Source organism: Acanthochromis polyacanthus, chromosome 11 (genome assembly GCF_021347895.1).
Source record: "Acanthochromis polyacanthus isolate Apoly-LR-REF ecotype Palm Island chromosome 11, KAUST_Apoly_ChrSc, whole genome shotgun sequence".
NCBI classification, from domain to species: Eukaryota; Metazoa; Chordata; class Actinopteri; family Pomacentridae; genus Acanthochromis; species Acanthochromis polyacanthus.
Genome location: NC_067123.1, coordinates 11,801,990 through 11,821,915, shown reverse-complemented (window position 1 = coordinate 11,821,915; position 19,926 = coordinate 11,801,990). Strand labels below are relative to the sequence as shown.

The 19,926-nt window shown below is 39.4% G+C and overlaps 2 protein-coding genes and 2 gene segments (V, D, J or C); 2 read left to right on the top strand and 2 right to left on the bottom strand.

Moving 5' to 3' along the window:
* LOC110972704 (stonustoxin subunit beta-like) overlaps positions 1-19,926 on the top strand; it is a 33,607-nt gene that overhangs the window by 11,834 nt on the left and 1,847 nt on the right. The window lies entirely within an intron of this gene.
* On the bottom strand, positions 186-17,720 carry LOC127536234 (Ig kappa chain V-III region MOPC 63-like). The segment is given in 4 exon segments: positions 186-1,006; positions 5,894-5,928; positions 17,260-17,572; positions 17,675-17,720. Coding segments are annotated over 4 exon segments (729 nt in total).
* Positions 4,281-4,637, bottom strand: LOC127536243 (Ig kappa-b4 chain C region-like). The segment is given in 1 exon segment: positions 4,281-4,637. A coding segment is annotated over 1 exon segment (258 nt).
* LOC127536232 (immunoglobulin kappa light chain-like) lies at positions 6,424-18,762 on the top strand. The gene is made up of 4 exons (XM_051956063.1): positions 6,424-6,511; positions 6,614-6,932; positions 16,781-16,812; positions 18,434-18,762. Exons 1-4 carry the CDS (start codon positions 6,427-6,429, stop codon positions 18,760-18,762), a joined length of 765 nt encoding a protein of 254 aa, XP_051812023.1. The 5' UTR covers positions 6,424-6,426.

Sequence of the window (19,926 nt, the reverse complement as noted above, 5' to 3'; positions counted from 1 at the left end):
GACTGAAACCTGTTTCACAATCTGATCATTAGCACAAGGACATCACTAAATGAGCTGTACCACTGACGTGACCTTTACATTGCTTACATTAACTGATGTATATTAAACTCTGATATATGACGTACTGTTTTCAAACATTCTAAACCAATGAAAATGTTTGTTTATTTTTTGGGTTGTTTTAATTGATCTGAATGATATTTCCATACCGACAAAACAAAAAGAAGTCAACAGACGTGTTTACTTGATACATTTTTATTGTTTTAAAATGTTTTCTAATTTGCAACAAACACAGAATGAATGGGACTGGAAAGAGAGAAAGTTAATCACTTTATGCAGAAGAAATCCCGTTTTTTCTTTTTAAACCCAAGAATAATTCTGATTATTTAGACAACAGCTTACTTCAAGACTTGTTCAAAAAAGAGCAACTTTAATCGGTGATGATAAATGTTCTAATTTTCTTTTTGGTTTGTGTCAATCAACATAATTTTATGCTCTAATGTTTTCATAACAAACAAAAGAACTCAATAGACTTATTTTCTTAATACATTTTTATTATTTTAAAATGTTTTCACCATTAGAATAAGGTTGAGAATAGAAAGAGAGAAAGTTACAGAGAAAAAACAGAACACAGTGTCAGAACAGAACCAGTGTGATGTTCCCAGTGGGTGAGGTCAGGACTGGGAACACTGGTCTCTCCTCAGTGTCTCTGAGAGTGGAGTCTGGGAGCCCTGGGTGGCCTCACAGCTCACAGAGCCCACCTTCCTCCACTGGTCTGCAGGGAGCCTCAGGGTGCTGCTCCAGCTGTAGAGGCCGTCCTCCTGCAGCACCCCGGGGCTCCTGCTCTCCTCCCAGCTGCTGCTGCTGCTGCTGCTGCTGCCGTCCACCTTCCAGGACAGACTCCAGTCTGAGGGGAAGCCCTTGTTGGCCAGACACATGAGCGTGGCCTTCCCCTGCTGCAGCTCCTCTGTGGAGGGGGGCAGCACCGTCAGGGAGGGACGGACATCACCTAGGAGACACCAATCAGCTTAGAGGACAGGGAGCACACAGCTGTCAATCAAACAGCAGCCACTTGGACACCTTCACTGTGAGAGACTTGATTTAGTCCTTCAAGGAGTTTCTGTCAGATGCTTTTTCTGCTCCACCAGTCACTCACTCACACATTGTTTCACTTCCCTTCAACAAACCTCTCATGCACATCAGCACACAGAGAATCATCAACACGTTCAACTATGTCAGATACTCTGGAAATAAAAGCAGCAGATGTGGAAACATTCACAAGTTTTACTTTAAATCATCAACAGTATGAAGTAAACATTACTTTAAATCATTTAGTGGAAGTGAGACAAAAACATCAAGTGACCACCATAAAATGTTCTGCACATGGTTTTCTATCATTATTTAACTGTTCACATGATTTTAAACTGAATTTGAATATTTGGCAAAACACAGACATCAGAGATTTTGTACATTTTTAGATTCCAATTTCTCATTACAGCCTGTGTCGTGTTACTTAAAGAACAACAGTTATTTCAATGGAAATTTGGAGAAATAATACTGTGATAAAATTTACAAAAAGGTACTCATTTAACTTGACTACAATTTAAGTTTGAACATTGTGTCAGAGAAAATATAGCAAAGCTGATCAGAGATGACCTCCTTGAGGAGAAATTATAACAGAAATATTGTAAAAAAAATTTCATCACTCCAACCATCATAAAGGTCATTTCACTACATTTCACATTATTGTATTTTTTATCAAATATAGTTTAACTTACGTCCGACATCCAGTCTGGTTCCTCCACCAAAAGTCCACCACAGTGATATAAACTGATTGAGCCGCTGTACAAAAACCTCTGACTGTAGAGAGACACGACTCTCTGACTCTGAAACAAACAAACTCAACACAAACAGTCTCAGTGAATCAAACAGCTGCTTCACATGAAAATAAACCTCATCAGAGTGATAGGAATTAAAAAATATATTAATTTGGGTTCATTATTCAGTTTTTTATATGTGAAATTAAAATACATTTTATGGATGTATAAATCAATCAAGCAAACATTTCTGTAAAAAACATATTTTCAGAGACAATAAATCTAAACAAACAGCCAGGACTCATTTGTGATCAATAAACTGATGACGTGATTGATCCACTGATGATCAGCTCTGTAATGTGTTTGCATATGTGTCCTGCCTCTGAGCTCCACACGTTAAGAGGCCAGTGTTGATCAGAGTCTGTCCAGACCTTTCACAGACTCTGACACGCCCGCAGCACAATGATGATGTCCCTGACTCTACTGCTGGCCACCCTGGGGCTCCTTGTTCAGGGTGAGACTCTCTGCTGAAAACTTTGCTTCAGGATGCAGCAGCTTCACCACAATCATGTTGTGCTGTGATGGAGAAACACTGAAACAAGCAGCACTGACCTTCTTCCATCTGTTGTCCATGTTCAACCAATGATCCTCTTGTGTTTGGATGCTGATCATCTTTCTCCAAGCTGGATTTGTCTCAGTAATCCTTCTCCTCTTTTTCATGTTTTCAGGTTCATCATCAGAAATCATCCTGACTCAGTCTCCTGGATCTCAGTCTGTTGTTCCAGGACAAACTGTCTCCATCACATGTAGAACCAGTCAGAGTGTTACCAATGAGGTAGACTGGTACCTTCAGAAACCTGGAGAAGCTCCTAAACTCCTGATTTGGTGGGCGTCAAACCGTCAGTCTGGAGTTCCTGATCGTTTCAGTGGGAGTTATTCTGGAACTCAGTTTACTTTGACCATCAGTGGAGTTCAGGCTGAAGATTCAGGAGTTTATTACTGTCAGCAGGATTACAGCTTCCCGTTCACACAGTGATACAACGTCGTACAAAAACCTCCCTCAGCTGAGGAGGAACTGATCTGAATCAACAGCTGCACTGAAGCACAAACATTCAGACTAATTTACCCCTTACAATATAACACAATTCTAACACTTTTCACATTATTTTTCATGTTTTACATTTTATACAGTCAAAGTATTTTTGTCAAAAACCAGAATCAAACACAGACCCTCATTGTTTAAGATCTTTATCCCTTCAATAACATTTTAATGCGACAACACCTGATCAACAAAACAGCTGATTGAAGTACAAACATTCGGCATTTACATTTTATAAATTTAGTAGTTGCTTTCAAACATCCAAAAACTTTATTTTCTGAAACTGAGAGAAAATAACAAACCATTTTCAGTTCTTAACAACACAAGAAAAATGTATGCTGTTATAAATCTTACAATTGCAATGATGCTGCCATGAATTAAACATTCTGATTATGTTTTAGTTCAAATATACATCTTCAGCAAATGTTTAAATAGCACAGTTCAGCAAACAGATAAGTGCAGAACTTTTAATGATTATTATTTAATCACTTTTAAATGAACTTCCTCATGAAAAGCCAAAGTTTGTCTATAAAATGAATGTACAGTTAAGTTTATTGCAGCATTATATAATAGAAGCTCCACACTGATAACAGTTAACATTAATCATTTAACACATTATCAGCAACTTTAGAAACCATAGCAATGACAATGTTTTAATTCTTTAAAGTGATCGTCTCGCTTTGGTTAAAATACTACAGTAGTCTCATGTTTAATCTTTTTATGCAGATGACATCCTGCGTTATCTTTTGACATCTAAAGATTATAATGAGTTTTTAGAGTGAAATCTGTTTCAAGATCTGATAATTAGCACAAAGACATCACCAAATGAATAAGTAACCTTTCCATTAATTTACTTTAACTGATATATATTGAACTCTGACATATGACATATTTTTTAAACATTCAAAATTCCTGAAAAAATGTTTTTGTCTGTTTTGTTTGTTTGTTTGTTTTACATTGGGTTGTTTTCATTGATCTAAATTATGTGTCTATACCAAAACAAAAACAAAAAACAAACAAACAAACAAGTCAATAGATGTGTTTACTGGATACATTTTTTAATTGTTTTAAAATGTTTTCTAACTTGCAACAAACACAGAATGAATGAGATTGGAAAGAGAGAAAGTTAATCACTTGATGCAGAAGAAATCCTGCTTTATCTTTTTAAACTGAAGAGCAACAGCTTACTTTAAGACTTGTTCAACAAAGATCATGTTTAATCATTGATGGTGCATTTTCAAAATTTTCTTTTTGGTTTGTGTAAATTAATCAAAAATAATTTAATGCTGAAAGATTTTCATACCAAATAAAAGAACTCAGTTGATTTGTTTTCTTAATACCTTTTTATTATTTTAAAATGTTTTGACCATCAGAATAAGGATAAGCTTAGAAAGAGAGAGAGTTTCAGAGAGCAAACAGAGAACAGTATCAGAACAGAACCAGTGTGATGTTCCCAGTGGCTGAGGTCAGGACTGGGAACACTGGTCTCTCCTCAGTGTCTCTGAGAGTGGAGTCTGGGAGCCCTGGGTGGCCTCACAGCTCACAGAGCCCACCTTCCTCCACTGGTCTGCAGGGAGCCTCAGGGTGCTGCTCCAGCTGTAGAGGCCGTCCTCCTGCAGCACCCCGGGGTTCCTGCTCTCCTCCCAGCTGATGCTGCTGCTGCTGCCGTCCACCTTCCAGGACAGACTCCAGTCTGAGGGGAAGCCCTTGTTGGCCAGACACATGAGCGTGGCCTTCCCCTGCTGCAGCTCCTCTGTGGAGGGGGGCAGCACCGTCAGGGAGGGACGGACATCACCTAGGAGACACCAATCAGCTTAGAGGACAGGGAGCACACAGCTGTCAATCAAACAGCAGCCACTTGGACACCTTCACTGTGAGAGACTAGATTCAGTCCTTCAAGGAGTTTCTGTCAGATGCTTTTTCTGCTCCACCAGTCACTCACTCACACATTGTTTCACTTCCCTTTAACAAACCTCTCATGCACATCAGCACACAGAGAATCATCAACACTTTCAAATATGTCAGATACTCTGGAAATTAAACCAGCAGATGTGGAAACATTCACACGTTTTACTTTAAATCATCAACAGTATGAAGTAAACATTACTTTAAATCATTTAGTGGAAGTGAGACAAAAACATCAAGTCACCATCATAAAATGTTCTGCACATGGTTTTCTATCATTATTTAACTGTTGACATGATTTTAAACTGAATTTGAAACAAGATCTGACAAAACACAGACATCAGAGATTTTCTACATTTTTGTATTCTAATCCTTCATTATAGTCTGTGTGGTGTTACTTGAAGAAAGTTTTTTTTCATGTAAACTAATTGATCTGACCAACAGTTCCTTCGATGAAAAATTAGAAAAATAATGATTTTGGGAGGAAATTTACAAAATTTCCAATTTTACCATTATAACATTTTAAGTGTGAATGTTGTGTCGGACAAAAATGTTAGCAAAGCTGATCACAGTAAACCTTCATGAGGAGACATTAAAACAGAAATATTGTGTAGAAATTAGTTTGTTCCTCAAACAGTGAAAGAACAGAATTTCACTGTACTTACATTATTGCGTTTAGTACAATTTAAACTTACGTCCAAATTCCAGTCTGGTTCCTCTACCAAAAGTCCACCACAGTGATACAAACTGATTGAGCCGCCGTACAAAAACCTCTGACTGTAGAGAGACACGACTCTCTGACTTTGACACACTGAACTAAACGTACAAGCGCTAAAGATTCAACTAGTAACAGCAGAAAATGATTTATCTTTTGTACCATGCTATTATTTTCAATACATTTTGTCAAATTTTGAATTTCCATTGGTAAAAGTCAATGTTGTGTCCAAATGACAAAATGTTTGTCAAAGACTTTACAGGAAAAGATGCTTATATTCCTCATTATAATTAAGGAATAAGTTAATAAAATTGAAACATTAATAGATCTATAAAAAATTCACCAAAAAATGTAACTTACGTCCAACATCCAGTCTGGTTCCTCCACCAAAAGTCCACCACAGTGATACAAACTGATTAAGCCGCCGTACAAAAACCTCTGACTGTAGAGAGACACGGCTCTCTGACTCTGAAACAAACAAGTTCAACACAAACAGTCTCAGTGAGACAAACAGCTGCTTCACATGAAAGTAAATTTCATCAGAATGACAGGAATTTTAAAATATATAAATTTAAGCTGTTTTAAATGTCAGATTAATACTGAGAGCTTTCAATGTAATCATCAATCAAACATTATTTTTTAAAAAAGTTTAAAGCCACAAGAAATCCATAAAAGACAGTCAGGAATTAGTAATTACAAATTCCTGATCAATACTCTGATAAAGTTATTGATCCATTGATAACCTGCATCATCAGATTGATCCAAGTTCCTGTTGGAGTCAGTCAGAGCATTTCCATAGAGAGACACTTTGCATCAGCAGCACCATGCTCCAGTGCTCTGGGAGACTTTATAGTCCTGACACTTGAACACTGGATGACTGACAGCTGTCCTCCATGACAACAGAAGACACAGAAATCCTCCTCATCAAAAACATGACTTTCATCTTCATCTGGACTCTCCTCTGCTGCTGCTTCACAGGTAAAGTCCAGAGAATCAAAATCTTCTATCAACATCCATCCCTCTGAAATGAAGCCCACAAAACCATGACTCTGCTTTCTGTTTGTGTCTCTGTATCCTCAGAGTCCAGAGGTCAGATCACAGTGACTCAGCCTGGATCAGTGAGTTCTGCTCTGGGAGACTCTGTCACCATCAGATGTCAAACCAGTCAGGACGTGTACAATGATGGGTCTGATGACATATTGGCCTGGTACCAACAGAAAGATGGAAAGACACCAAAACTCCTTATTTACTGGGCAAGCCATAGAGAATCTGGGATTCCAGATCGTTTTTCAGGCAGCAGATCAAACTCTGACTTCACTTTGACCATCAGTGGAGTTCAGGCTGAAGATGCTGCAGTTTATTACTGTCAGAGTTATCATGAAATCAACAGTCAGCATGTGTTCACACAGTGAAAAACCGTCGTACAAAAACCTCCCTCTGTCAAGCTGAACTGAAACTCATAGCTCACTGAACACAAACACAATCATGTCTAACCCTGAAATTCAACCTTAATAACTAAGTACACACCAAAACCCAGCCCCAACACTCCCATGACCTCTTCTCTATTCTAATCTGAATCCATAAAACAGAGTGTTGATGTTCAAATAAAACTTTGAAAGTGTGTCAATCAGTGACGAAAGGTCAAAATATCTTCCATTTTTCCTCACTTCCAAGGTTTAACCAGCCAATAACGTAACAGTTACAACACTGAAGCAATTAAATGTTGAGAATACATGAGTCAGAGAAATGAATGAGAGCAAGAAATTTAAAGGAAAACCAGCGCTGAAGACTCACATTAAAGGTACCTTCAGTGAAAGTCAGGATAAAAATATTTGCCTGAAGGATTCCTTTAAGGTGGAGTCCTTCATATTCTGACACAGACTGATCCAGGGACTACAGATTGATTTTTCATGTTTTTAGATGAAGTCTTCGGCATGATGATGAGGCAGCTACAGAGAATCTGAAGGATCTGCTGGCTACACATCTGGAAAGCTTTTCTGAGAGACTCTGTAGACTGATGTCAGTATATTCACTGATTTACAGACTAATGAGAGAATCTTGAAATCCAAGTTCCCCGAACTTGCAGCTGTGCAATAATATTCATATTTTTCTGTGATCTGCTGGTGAATAAAAGTAAGTGGGACAGTAAATGTGGAAGACTTTGGTCATGACCTTTGACCTCAGCTGAACCTTGGATCCAAACAATCTCCACTATATCCTGTTTTACTAAAATTTCAAGACAGAAACACTAATAATCAAAGATGACCCACTCAAAAGCAACCAATCAATTCAGTTACTAAAACTTTCTCATTTATGAACTTGTGTTACCTAAAGAAAATCTCTACACCTATTACAATAATTAAAAAGTTCAGAAAAAACCTGACAAACCTGATATCTAGACATCTACATGCTGTTTATGAAACTTTAAATGAACTTCCATACCAAATGCACATTTTCTCTGACATGGAATAGACTAAGAAACGAGATTTGTTCATTCTGTTGGAAATAGCAGCCAAAGAAACAGTTTCTCCACAACATTGATTCAGTAGCTGTTGTGTTCCGTTATATGACAGGATAGGCAGGTGAAATCAAACAGGTCATCACTGAAGAGGATCTTCTTTGAGCATTTTTGAAACTACTTTTACATTACTTTTCTCAAAAAAAAAATACAAATAAACTTTAATGTTAATATCACTTATTATTGGAAAGGGTTTCCACATTATCAAACTGGAAAAACAGAAACTAACTGCCCACAAACTACAGCTCACAACCAGACTAATATCCAACATCCTAAACATGTACATATGTGTTATGATGCTGTGAACACTGAGGAGGAAACCTGGTGATGTGTTGAGGACAGCTGCAGCTGACTGACTCTGAGTGTTTGCATATGTGTCCTGCCTCTGAGCTCCACACGTTAAGAGGCCAGTGTTGATCAGAGTCTGTCCAGACCTTTCACAGACTCTGACACGCCCGCAGCACAATGATGATGTCCCTGACTCTACTGCTGGCCACCCTGGGGCTCCTTGTTCAAGGTGAGACTCTCTGCTGAAAACTTTGCTTCAGGATGCCGCAGCTTCACCACAATCATGTTGTGCTGTGATGGAGAAACACTGAAACAAGCAGCACTGACCTTCTTCCATCTGTTGTCCATGTTCAACCAATGATCCTCTTGTGTTTGGATGCTGATCATCTTTTTCCAAGCTGGATTTGTCTCAGTAACATTGCTGCTCTTTTTCATGTTTTCAGGTTCATCAGCAGAAAATATCCTGACTCAGTCTCCTGGATCTCAGTCTGTGGTTCCAGGACAGTCTGTCTCCATCACATGTAGAAGCAGTACAAGCACTAGCTACCTGCACTGGTACCTTCAGAAACCTGGAGAAGCTCCTAAACTCCTCATTTATGAAGTTTCATCTCGTCAGTCTGGAGTTTCTGATCGTTTCAGTGGACGTCGGTCTGGAACTGAATACACTTTGACCATCAGTGGAGTTCAGACTGAAGATTCAGGAGTTTATTACTGTCAGCAGAGTGGCAGCTTCCCATTCACACAGTGATATAACGTCGTACAAAAACCTCCCTCAGCTGAGGAGGAACTGATCTGAATCAACAGCTGCTCTGAAGCTAAAACTACACCGGTTTCATATCAGTATATCTCCCGTAACATGCACATAAATATGTAGGGGTACTACGTTATGATTTACAGCTCTTGTTATCAATAATTGGGGCACCACCCTAGATTTCTAGGGAAATAATTAATATTAATAAAAAAATTAATATTCATAAAAATTTTGATCAATCTCATATCAAAAAGTCTTGAATCCTCGGTTAAATTGACCACATTCTACACAAAGAAACACGTAAGACTGTAGTTTGATCTAAAATGAGGTATTTATTAACTATTCTATGAAAATAATGACAAGTGAACTATATACAATGTAGATATGGTGTGTGTGTGTGCGTGCATGTGTGGAATGTGGGAGTGTGTGTGTGGTGTGTGCGTGTGTGAGAGATGTGGAAGTATGTGTGAGAGAGAAGGAAATATGGTGAGGATTAGCCAGAGCTAACCTGACGAGGTAACCGGTAATTTGGATTAAGAATTCTAATGATTTGTAAAAGAATAAATTGATTAAATGAATTAATTGACCAAGCGGTTAGTACATCACCCATAGAATGGAATCAGAGCAAACTCAGCTGGAGTTATTGAAGTGAACCATCATGGGGCTGGGACTTGCGGGCCTTCAGAGGAGCAGCACAACGGTCTGGACTTGCAGTTTCGGAGCGGTGTGTCGTCGTTATGGCCACGCTTGGATGTCCTGCCGTGGGTTGATCGATTCTATGCAAGTGACCTGATCCAGCAGGTCTCCGGAGTTCTCAGCTGAGTGTTGCTTGGCTTAAAAATGATGGTTCTCAGGCTTTAGCCAAGAAAAACGGGTGTTGATGAAAAACGGTCAAAATTAAGAAAATAACTGCTGGTTCTGAATCGGTTCTTCAGATTAAAACGAATAACGAGCAAAATGTCTCCTTAAGTTAAAAAAATATTAAGAGATAAATAGTTAACAAACTTAGATGGTGAGGGAATTTCAAAGATAGGAAAAACGCGCTTTAGGTAAGAAAATAATGGGAATCTCTGTCATGGATTCCTCAGGTAGTGAAGCGAGTAAGAGAGGGGAAGAGGCGGTAAGAGAGGGTAAGGGACTGATGATGTGGGCTACGGCTGAATTTATCTGTGGGTCCAGCTAAGGGGAGGACCTGGGCGGAGAGAGAGGACTTTTCTGCGCGCGTTTCTGGTGGAATTTGGAATCTCTTTGTTCTCACAGAGTAGAGAAGAAAGAGGAATTCAGAATGGATTAAAATATTATATTAAACGCGCAAAACACGATCTGTCTATCCCACCATATTCAGTTGTGTGAAAGTGAAACACGTGTAGATTAATACATATGTTTATATGATGTGAATTATTTCATTCATAACTATATGTTTAGGTTTATGACATTAAAAAATATGTATCACAGTGAAAATATAACAACAAGTCAGAGATTTGGTAACAGGTAAATACAATGGTCATCATTCAACCTAAATGGAGTAATAAAGAAGGAATCAGATTAAACATCACAAATTAATAAATCAGCTTCTGTGAAAGATAGAATCGTGATTTTCGGATATGTTAACGATGAATGATTTCCATTGACGTTGGTAATTCTGTAAACACAAAATACATTCCAGAAATATTAATTTGGCAAGGGTTTATAAGTTCAGTTCCAGTCTCTTTGTTTCAGTCAAAGAGAGTGAGAGGGTGACTCCAGCCTTCAGCCATAAAGTTTTACGACTTGTTATCTGATCTGTGGAAGGCAGAGACGTCTCCGGCTGAGGGTCTCCTAAAGCTGAAAAGGGATTTTAGCATGAAAGTTCATTAAACAAACATCCATAGCCTATAATTGAAAGTCATTGTCTTTTGAAAACAAAAAGTTATTCCAGGGGTTTAAATGTTCACAGGAGCTCCTTCCTTCTGTGAATGAAAACCTACAGAAATACAAATGTCTCAATCTTCCTATAGAGATGGGTGTTGGTCAGTGCTGGAGAGGGACAGCTTATCTGAGTTTTGATCAGCTCAGGAATTCCAGGGCCTTTGCAGTATTGCTACAAATACAATAAATACAATGCCTGGCCAAAAAAAAAAGTTGCACAGTCTGATATTTTGTTGAACTGCTTTGAGTATGGCACTCATTTACTGTGGCATCATTTTAATAAGATTCTGCAATATCACAACATTTACTTCTATCCAGAGAAGATCTTATATTGATGATTGGAGAGTCAGACCGCTGCACAAAGTCTTCTTCAGCACATCCCAAAGATTCTCAATGGGGCTGAGGTCTGGACTCTGTGGAGACCAATCCATGTGTGAAAATGATGTCTCATGCTCGCTGAACCACTTGTTCACAATGTTAGCCCAATGAATTGTGGCATCGTCATCTTGGAATATGCTCTTGCCATCAAGAAAGAAAAACTCCATTAATGTAAAGACCTGGTCATTCAGTATATTCAGGTTATCAGCTGACCTCATTCTTTGGGAACAAAACATTACTGAACCTGACCAACCCCAGATCATAACACTGCCTCCACAGGCTTGTGTTGTTTCTCCTGTCAGTGTCTGCCTGGATGCCTGTGGTATGCTGGCTGAGAGATATGGGGACACTGCAGATGAGTGTGGTGAGGCTTTATTCCTGTGAGGGAAGTCCCTACTGGAGCGTGCCAGGATGGAGAACAGTGTCCTTGGCAATGCCCTGGAGGGAGTCCCAGAAGAATCAGAAGAAGAGGAGCAACTCCAATATTGAAACTAGGCATGATAAGTGCATCACTTCATCCACCTCTCTTCTTACCCTGATGCACCCATCACTTTGGAACAGGGTAAATCTGGACTCATCACACCAACACTCCAATGTAGGGTTTGATCCAGGTTGTGCCACTGCAACAATAATCCTTATAAGATAAAAGATATAAGACCTGTGCTGCTCTCAGAGACAAGCTGATTGTGAATCTGATAGTTGATTCACAAAGCTGCCTTTTCCAGCTCTAAACATGAATGTCCTCCTTTGCTCCAAGTAGCACAGAAAGGAAAAGCAAGACATCTGTGTGAGACGCAACAAAGTATTGTTTTACATGATGCATCTCCCTGGAAATCTTGGAAATACAATCAATGCACAGCAACATCGAGGAATCTGACATTTAATGACATTTGTTGTATTGTCCTGAGGCAAACAAACATATTTTGTAGTGTGATGATGAGTGTCCTTGGAGTGCTGTGACACTTGTCTTGATCAGTCTTTGCTGATCACACAACAGCCTTCCGCTTCAACATAGACCTACTTAGGTGCTGCAGGGGTGCTGATAGATGATTTGTTTTTCTTCTGCTGATGGAGGCATCACTGCTAGCCTATTTCAATTTTGGGTTTGTCTGTTTTTACTTGAAAATGCAATTATTTAAACTTTGCTTGTTCACATTGTGTCTGATTTCTTCTTGTACAACCAATGTTTTTCTGCAATGACATTCAGTGCCTATTACATCAGGAGTAATGTAACGAATACAATGGAAAAGGGAAAAGTTTCAGAAGGAACCTCAAAATGAAAAAGTTTCCTCTCACACACCAGAAACATGTATGGTAGGTTAACTGGTGATTCTAAATTTGTGGTGAGTTGAGTGTGGATGTGAATGGTCTCTTTGTGTTTGCTTTGTGATGGACTGGTAGCCTTTCCTCTTAGTGTATACATTCATTGACTCATTTTGACAACAGACACAATGTAGTGTTGGTTTGTGTGTGTTCTGTGAAGCGTGAGTCTCAGTTCAGTTTCTGTTCAGTCTAAGGGAGGTTTTTGTGCAATGCTTTTTCACTATGTGAACACAGCTTGACTGTTGATAAAATGTTTACTCTGACAATAATAAACTGCAGCATCTTCAGCCTGAACTCCACTGATGGTAAAAGTGAAGTCAGAATGTGATCCACGTCCTGTAAAACGATCAGGAATTCCTGTTACTCGCTGATTAGAAAATTGAATTAGAGGTTTAGGAGCTTGTCCATTTCTCTGTTGAAACCAGTGAAGGTCATGGAAGATCCCTTCATGTACTTTTGGATTAGTCTTACAGGTGATGGTGACAGAGTCTCCCAGAGCAGAACTCACTGATCCAGGCTGAGTCACTGTGATCTGACCTCTGGACTCTGAGGATACAGAGACACAAACAGAAAGCAGAGTCATGGTTTTGTGGGCTTCATTTCAGAGGGATGGATGTTGATAGAGGAGTTTGATTCTCTGGACTTTACCTGTGAAGCAGCAGCAGACGAGAGTCCAGATGAAGATGAAAGTCATGTTTTTGATGAGGAGGATTTCTGTGTCTTCTGTTGTCATGGAGGACAACTGTCAGTCTTCTAGTGTTCAAGTGTCAGGACTATAAAGTCTCCCAGAGCACTGGAGCATGGTGCTGCTGATGCAAAGTAGCTCTCTATGGAAATACCCTGACTGAATGTTAATTCAAAATGTTTCTATGATGATTAATTGATTGACTTTCTGTCAGTAAAGTTTCAGTAATGACAATGGAAAAGACCAAACCAGTTTAATAAAGCCGCAACAAGTAGATGTTTGAGAATAGTTGTTCTGGCCACAGCTGCAAATATTTTGTACGGAAGAAAAACACAAAGTCAAACAGATTCCTCAGTCAACTCTCCTGTTTCCCAGTCCCCTCATTCTTGCAGTATCAGAGCCTAATATCTCCAGAGCTTTTCCAGCAGATTGTATCTTCTCGTGTTTTTTGTTTCATTGTTCTGCAGTTGTTACCTCAATCCTTTTCTGTCTTTGACTCTGTTCTCACACTGAACCTTCAGCTGCTGCATATTTGTAGGATCCACCAGCCATTATCAACAATGAAACAGAACCAGGACAGGGTTTTGTTTGTTCCCCCACCTAAAAGCTCTTCAGTCCTAGCACCTCTGCAGCCACAGGATGGAGACGGGCTCCCCTTTTGATCAGCGAAGCAAGAGGGACACCAGGACACCATGCCAGATGTGGGAAATGTCTGGCATGGGGGCGCGAAGCACCAAGTCAGCAAGAAGCGAGGCCGAGAACTGACTTTAAAGGATTCCCCCTAATACAGACCTCCAGGAGGTGTCTTAGCAAGAGACCGGCTCAAAACCACCAAGTACCACCAAGCCTCCAAGGAACCAAATTGATGGCAATAAAAAGTCTGACTGATTCCTGAACCACAGAAGAGAGGATTCTCAGAAACCTGGAGGAACACTTCAAAGACATTCCATTCACAAACAAAGGAACTCTGGACTCGCATCAAAACTAACAAAGACAATCATCTCCCAAATCTGGACCAAACCCCTTTTATGTACATCCATTTCACCAAACAAGTGAACTTTTCAATGACTTTGTGATTAATCTACCTTTTGCCTTACTTTTAATATTGTATTCCTCCTGATTAGCATCAATATCATAATTTTAACATCCCTGCTGATCACATATGATAGGGTGACCATATTCTGTTTCTCTGAAAAGAGGACACACTTCCAGCTCGCACCGACAAATTTTCAGTCCCCCCCACATTTTTAGGGGTTTTCCGTGGGTCAGGGGGCTTCCTGTGCTTCAAACTCAGTTAAATAGATATTCTGAATTCCCCAGAAAAGAACACTTTACCTGGATATACAGAAAAATAGCCCAAAACACTCACAAACAGTTGCTTTATAAATAATATATTTATTAAATTAAAGCAATTCTCCTAAACAATATAATCAGTCACATACAAATATGGCCTGCTCTAGTCTTTAATAGTTATTGACTCAAGTTGTGTAGGAACACATGTATTCAGATGTTTAACAAAATAAGAAATAATCATCTCTCTTCAGTCTGACACTTACACCGGAAAAGTGAGGTAGAGTACCATTCTTCTAAATAACCTCCCAATTATCAATTATGTAAAAATAGAAATATTAAAATATTCAACAAAAAGAATAAAGAGAGGTGGCCTATTTTTCAATGTTCAGTTAGGCCATTCTTCAAAATAATGTGTCTAATGGCAAATAAAAAAAAATATAGAAATAATGCCTCAATTCAACAGTCCTTCTTTTCCTTCTTTTTCCTTTTCTTATTAGCTATAAGTCCCAGCTTTGCAGACTGTACATTCTGCCTCCCATTTGACACGATCCGGACGAAAACAGGGGTACTTTATTCGCATTTCATCAGTGAAATGACATTTGCGTTTCAGCATTTTCTTTCGGTTCGAGTGCTCTCTCGCAGTGTGCCTACCTTCCTGTCAGCCTGCGAGGAAGCGAATCTCCAGCGCCGTGGCGCACGCCGGCGCTTCAGAGACGCGGCGCTGGCGCTCCGCAGCGTGTGCAGTGGAAATTGTGTGATAGAAGAGAATGGGTTCTAAGTGCTGCGCAGTACGATTCAAGAGCGCGGCGCTGCGCGGCGCGGCGGTTTCGCGTTATGTGGTATTTAGGGGATCAAAAACCCGGACATTTGAAGGACTTTATAAATGCCGGCCGGACAGGCCGGACAGCCTCTCAAAAGAGGACATGTCCGGGCAAAAGAGGACATATGGTCACCCTAACATATGAACATGTTTGGTAGCATTTTAATCAGCTATCTATCAGTAATGCTCCTTGATAAATCATGTTCACCAAATTTCAATATTTTGGAAAGTTACAGAAAATTAACTGAAATGTAACTCTGTGAGGGACATCTGGGCATCAGCCCCCTGACGGAGGATGTACCAGACCCCTGCTGAGTTAATGATATGTGAAGGCCCACTTTAAAAGACCACATCTGAAAGCACCATTTTGAGTTCTCCTGAATTTTGAAGTCGACTTGCTATCCGTCATTCTGAGGCTCCACTCTGTCCACCGTTGTTCCGACCCGCTTCCACAGGCCGACCGGACCGCACGCATCATCACCTTCATCATCATCATCACGGGCACGCAAGTACCTTTCAGTCACTGAATACTTGGTGCATTCCTTTAAATTCCTAGATTCCCTAAAACTATTCATTTGGCAAACTTTCACATTGTCATTTCCCAAAAGTTACGGCTGCTTTCAGGTGTGGTCTTCTAATTCCTTCCTCCCAGAGCACCATATTACGACGTAATATTCTCCCAATATTGCATTGTAATATTGTACTCTATTCCTTCCCTTCCCTGTCATTCACATTCCTCTTATTGTTTGTTTTGTGTTAGTGTTTTGTGTTGTATGTGAATTGTTGTGCGCTTAGTTGATATATGTCATTAATCATAGTTAGTTGTTGTTGTCTTGTTGTTGTTATTAGTAAATAAATGTTTTAGTAACTAAGTCAAGTTGACTCATTTGTTTATTGTTTACATTTTGGTCCCTAACTTGTATTTGATTCCAGCTACCGAAATTCTACTCACATTCATTATTGAGCTAAAATAATTCCCTTGATTACTTTATGAGGTTTTTCTTGTCTGCAGCAAGAGATGTTTCAGATGCTGCATTATTATTTTTAGGCTAACTCAAATATTTCGCTGGCCGAAAACTAGTTAGACTACTTAATAATTCTGCACAAAGTAATCTTTACCCCATTTACTGTAACATTTTATTATTAGGTGGAGAAAACAATTTAAACTTTACAAACACATATAAAGAAATCCTACATATTAGTCTGTTTGCTTCCACTATGTTGTTACAAGAGACTTTGTGACCTCAAGTAAAGTTGTTTGCTGCTTTTATCTGGTGTTTCAGGTGTTTTCCATTTGGATCTTCAGAACTAAACTGTGACAGTTAAAATATAAAGAAGTCTAATGAGATCAAACCAGAGGAATCTGCAGGTGTCAAATTAGTTGTTTAAATTAAAACTATCTTCTTTCATCCACAAACTATCTCTGTGTTTAGAGTCAGCTGTCACTGTGGGTTCATTAATATGAAATGTGAAGAGTCAAATTTTGAATGTTAAAAATGTCAGAGTTTCTGCCACAGAAAACATGTGTTGCATTTCAAATATAAACCTTAAGAGAAGTGAATCTGTTTTGTGATTGGACCTCAGTGCAGCTGATTCTGCTGGATGTTGTTGCGGTTTTAATGGTCTGATTGGGCTCCTTACTGTATGTCAGCCCGACACCTTTAGGGAGATAGCAAGTGTGTTAGGTGACGTGTGAGTCTCAGTTCAGTTTCTGTTCAGTCTGACTGAGGGAGGTTTTTGTACGACGGTTTTTCACTGTGAGAACGAATACTGACTGTTGATGATGAATTCACCCAAACAATAATAAACTGCAGCATCTTCAGCCTGAACTCCACTGATGGTCAAAGTGAAGTCTGTGTTTGATCCGCTGCCAGAAAATCGATCTGGAATCCCTGATGCTCTAGAACTACTATAGTAAATGAGCAGTTTAGGAGGTTCTCCATCTTTCTGTTGGTACCAGAATTGGTCTTCTCCATCATCTACCCTGTGACTGGTTGTACATCTGATTTTAACGGAGCCTCCCACAGCAGAACTCACTGATCCAGGCTGAGTCACTGTGATCTGACCTCTGGACTCTGAGGATACAGAGACACAAACAGAAAGCAGAGTCATGGTTTTGTGGGCTTCATTTCAGAGGGATGGATGTTGATAGAGCAGTTTGATTCTCTGGACTTTACCTGTGAAGCAGCAGCAGAGGAGAGTCCAGATGAAGATGAAAGTCATGTTTTTGATGAGGAGGATTTCTGTGTCTTCTGTTGTCATGGAGGACAGCTGTCAGTCATCCCGTGTTCAAGTGTCAGGACTATAAAGTCTCCCAGAGCACTGGAGCATGGTGCTGCTGATGCAAAGTGTCTCTCTATGGAAATGCTCTGACTGACTCCAACAGGAACTTGGATCAATGTGATGATACAGGTTATCAATGGATCAATCACTTTATCAGAGTATTGATCAGGAAAGTGTCAGTGATCATTTGTATATGTCTATGAATTTAGTTTTCTGACAAAAGTTTCTATTTATTCTCCTTCAACTGTGATGAAATACATCTACTTTGGGACACATTTTATTTAAACTACCAATTTCAAATAAACAAATCTTTCATATTAAGGATAAACATTTCTTCTTCTACATTTTTTTGGTTTATTTGGCCCGGGTTTTACATGCTGAAAAACAATAAATATCTGACATTTTTAGATTAATTCATATGTTTTTAATTGTAAAAGCCAAGAATTATTTTTTTGAAGATAGAAAATGAAAACTTTAGAGCAAAAAACTCCACTTTAACATTTTTATCTTTAGTACTGAAACCTGTCTGTTGTCGTGGTTCATCAGTGATGCCTGTCTGTCGCCATGGTTACTGATCTCAGAGGGAAGTGAAACTCTGAAGAGAAGTTTTATCCAAACTCCCAGTTTGTCTAAAATGTGTTCTCTCTCTGCAGTGGGTGATGTCCGTCCCTCCCTGACGGTGCTGCCCCCCTCCACAGAGGAGCTGCAGCAGGGGAAGGCCACGCTCATGTGTCTGGCCAACAAGGGCTTCCCCTCAGACTGGAGTCTGTCCTGGAAGGTGGACGGCATCATCAGTAGCAGCTGGGAGGAGAGCAGGAGCCCCGGGGTGCTGCAGGAGGACAGCCTCTACAGCTGGAGCAGCACCCTGAGGCTCCCTGCAGACCAGTGGAGGAAGGTGGGCTCTGTGAGCTGTGAGGCCACCCAGGGCTCCCAGACTCCACTCTCAGAGAAACTGAGGAGAGACCAGTGTTCCCAGTCCTGACCTCACCCACTGGAAACATCATGTTTCATTGTGTGGTTTCAATCTCCTGCTGCTCTCTGTTTTTCTTTCTCTCTTTGGCTCTTTCATTTCTAATGACTCCAGCTTACCATTATTATTCTTCACCTTCAGTGATGCTGATGCTGTTCATGCTTCAAAACAATAAAGATTCATCTCAAATTATCAAATTTATCGTTGATTTTGTCATGAATCTTAAGAAATTTTAAGAAATATCAGATTTTCTCATCACAGTCGACAATTGTAATTCTGAACTATATGGATAAATCCATTATTATTACTGTGAACCAGCCTTTTAAATTTCTCTTGACAATGTTTCTGTAGAGCAGAAATATCCTAATACAGTTAGAAATAAGAAAAGATGACTTTTTATCATATTTTAAAATATTGTTTACATGAAAAGAATTTTGATTTAATTTTGGTCATCTTTATTTTAAACATTGTGTTGACAATTGTTGCAGGGCATTTTCTTCTTCATTTAAAATATAAGTTATCATGTGTTCTCTCTTTTCAACTTGGACACTGTGATCATGTTTTTTTCTCATCAAGGCTGTTCGCAAAAAATAACAAACTAGAAAACTATTTGGATTCATGTCATGTGATAGACAGACAGATAGACAGATAGACAGATAGATAGACAGATAGATAGATAGATAGATAGATAGATAGATAGATAGATAGATAGATAGATAGATAGATAGATAGATAGATAGATAGATAGATAGATAGATCAGGTCTCTTAGTGTTGTTGTATCTTCTTATGTAGCGATGATGTGAAGATGGTGAAGAAATTCTCTGCCGACACCGTCTTATTTATATATATAAAAGGTTTATTAAAACAAAGACAGCATCACAGACGCCACGGCTTGCTTGTGAGAGGATTCAAGGTCCAATAGAAACATTCCGCAGAGCGAGTGTTCCAATATACAATACTCTGTGCCAGTAGCACCAAGAGTAATTCTGACTGCACTGGGTGAAAATTCAGGTTGCCAGCTTTCAAAGGAGACCACAACCATGCATGTACTTCAAACAGTTCAAGAACAGCATTCAATTTACTTTCCGTACATCTTCAGTAGAAATTTCAGGCGAAAATTGACTGAAGCTTATAGGTAAACAACACAAATTCAAAGCAGTTCGGCACCACGGATA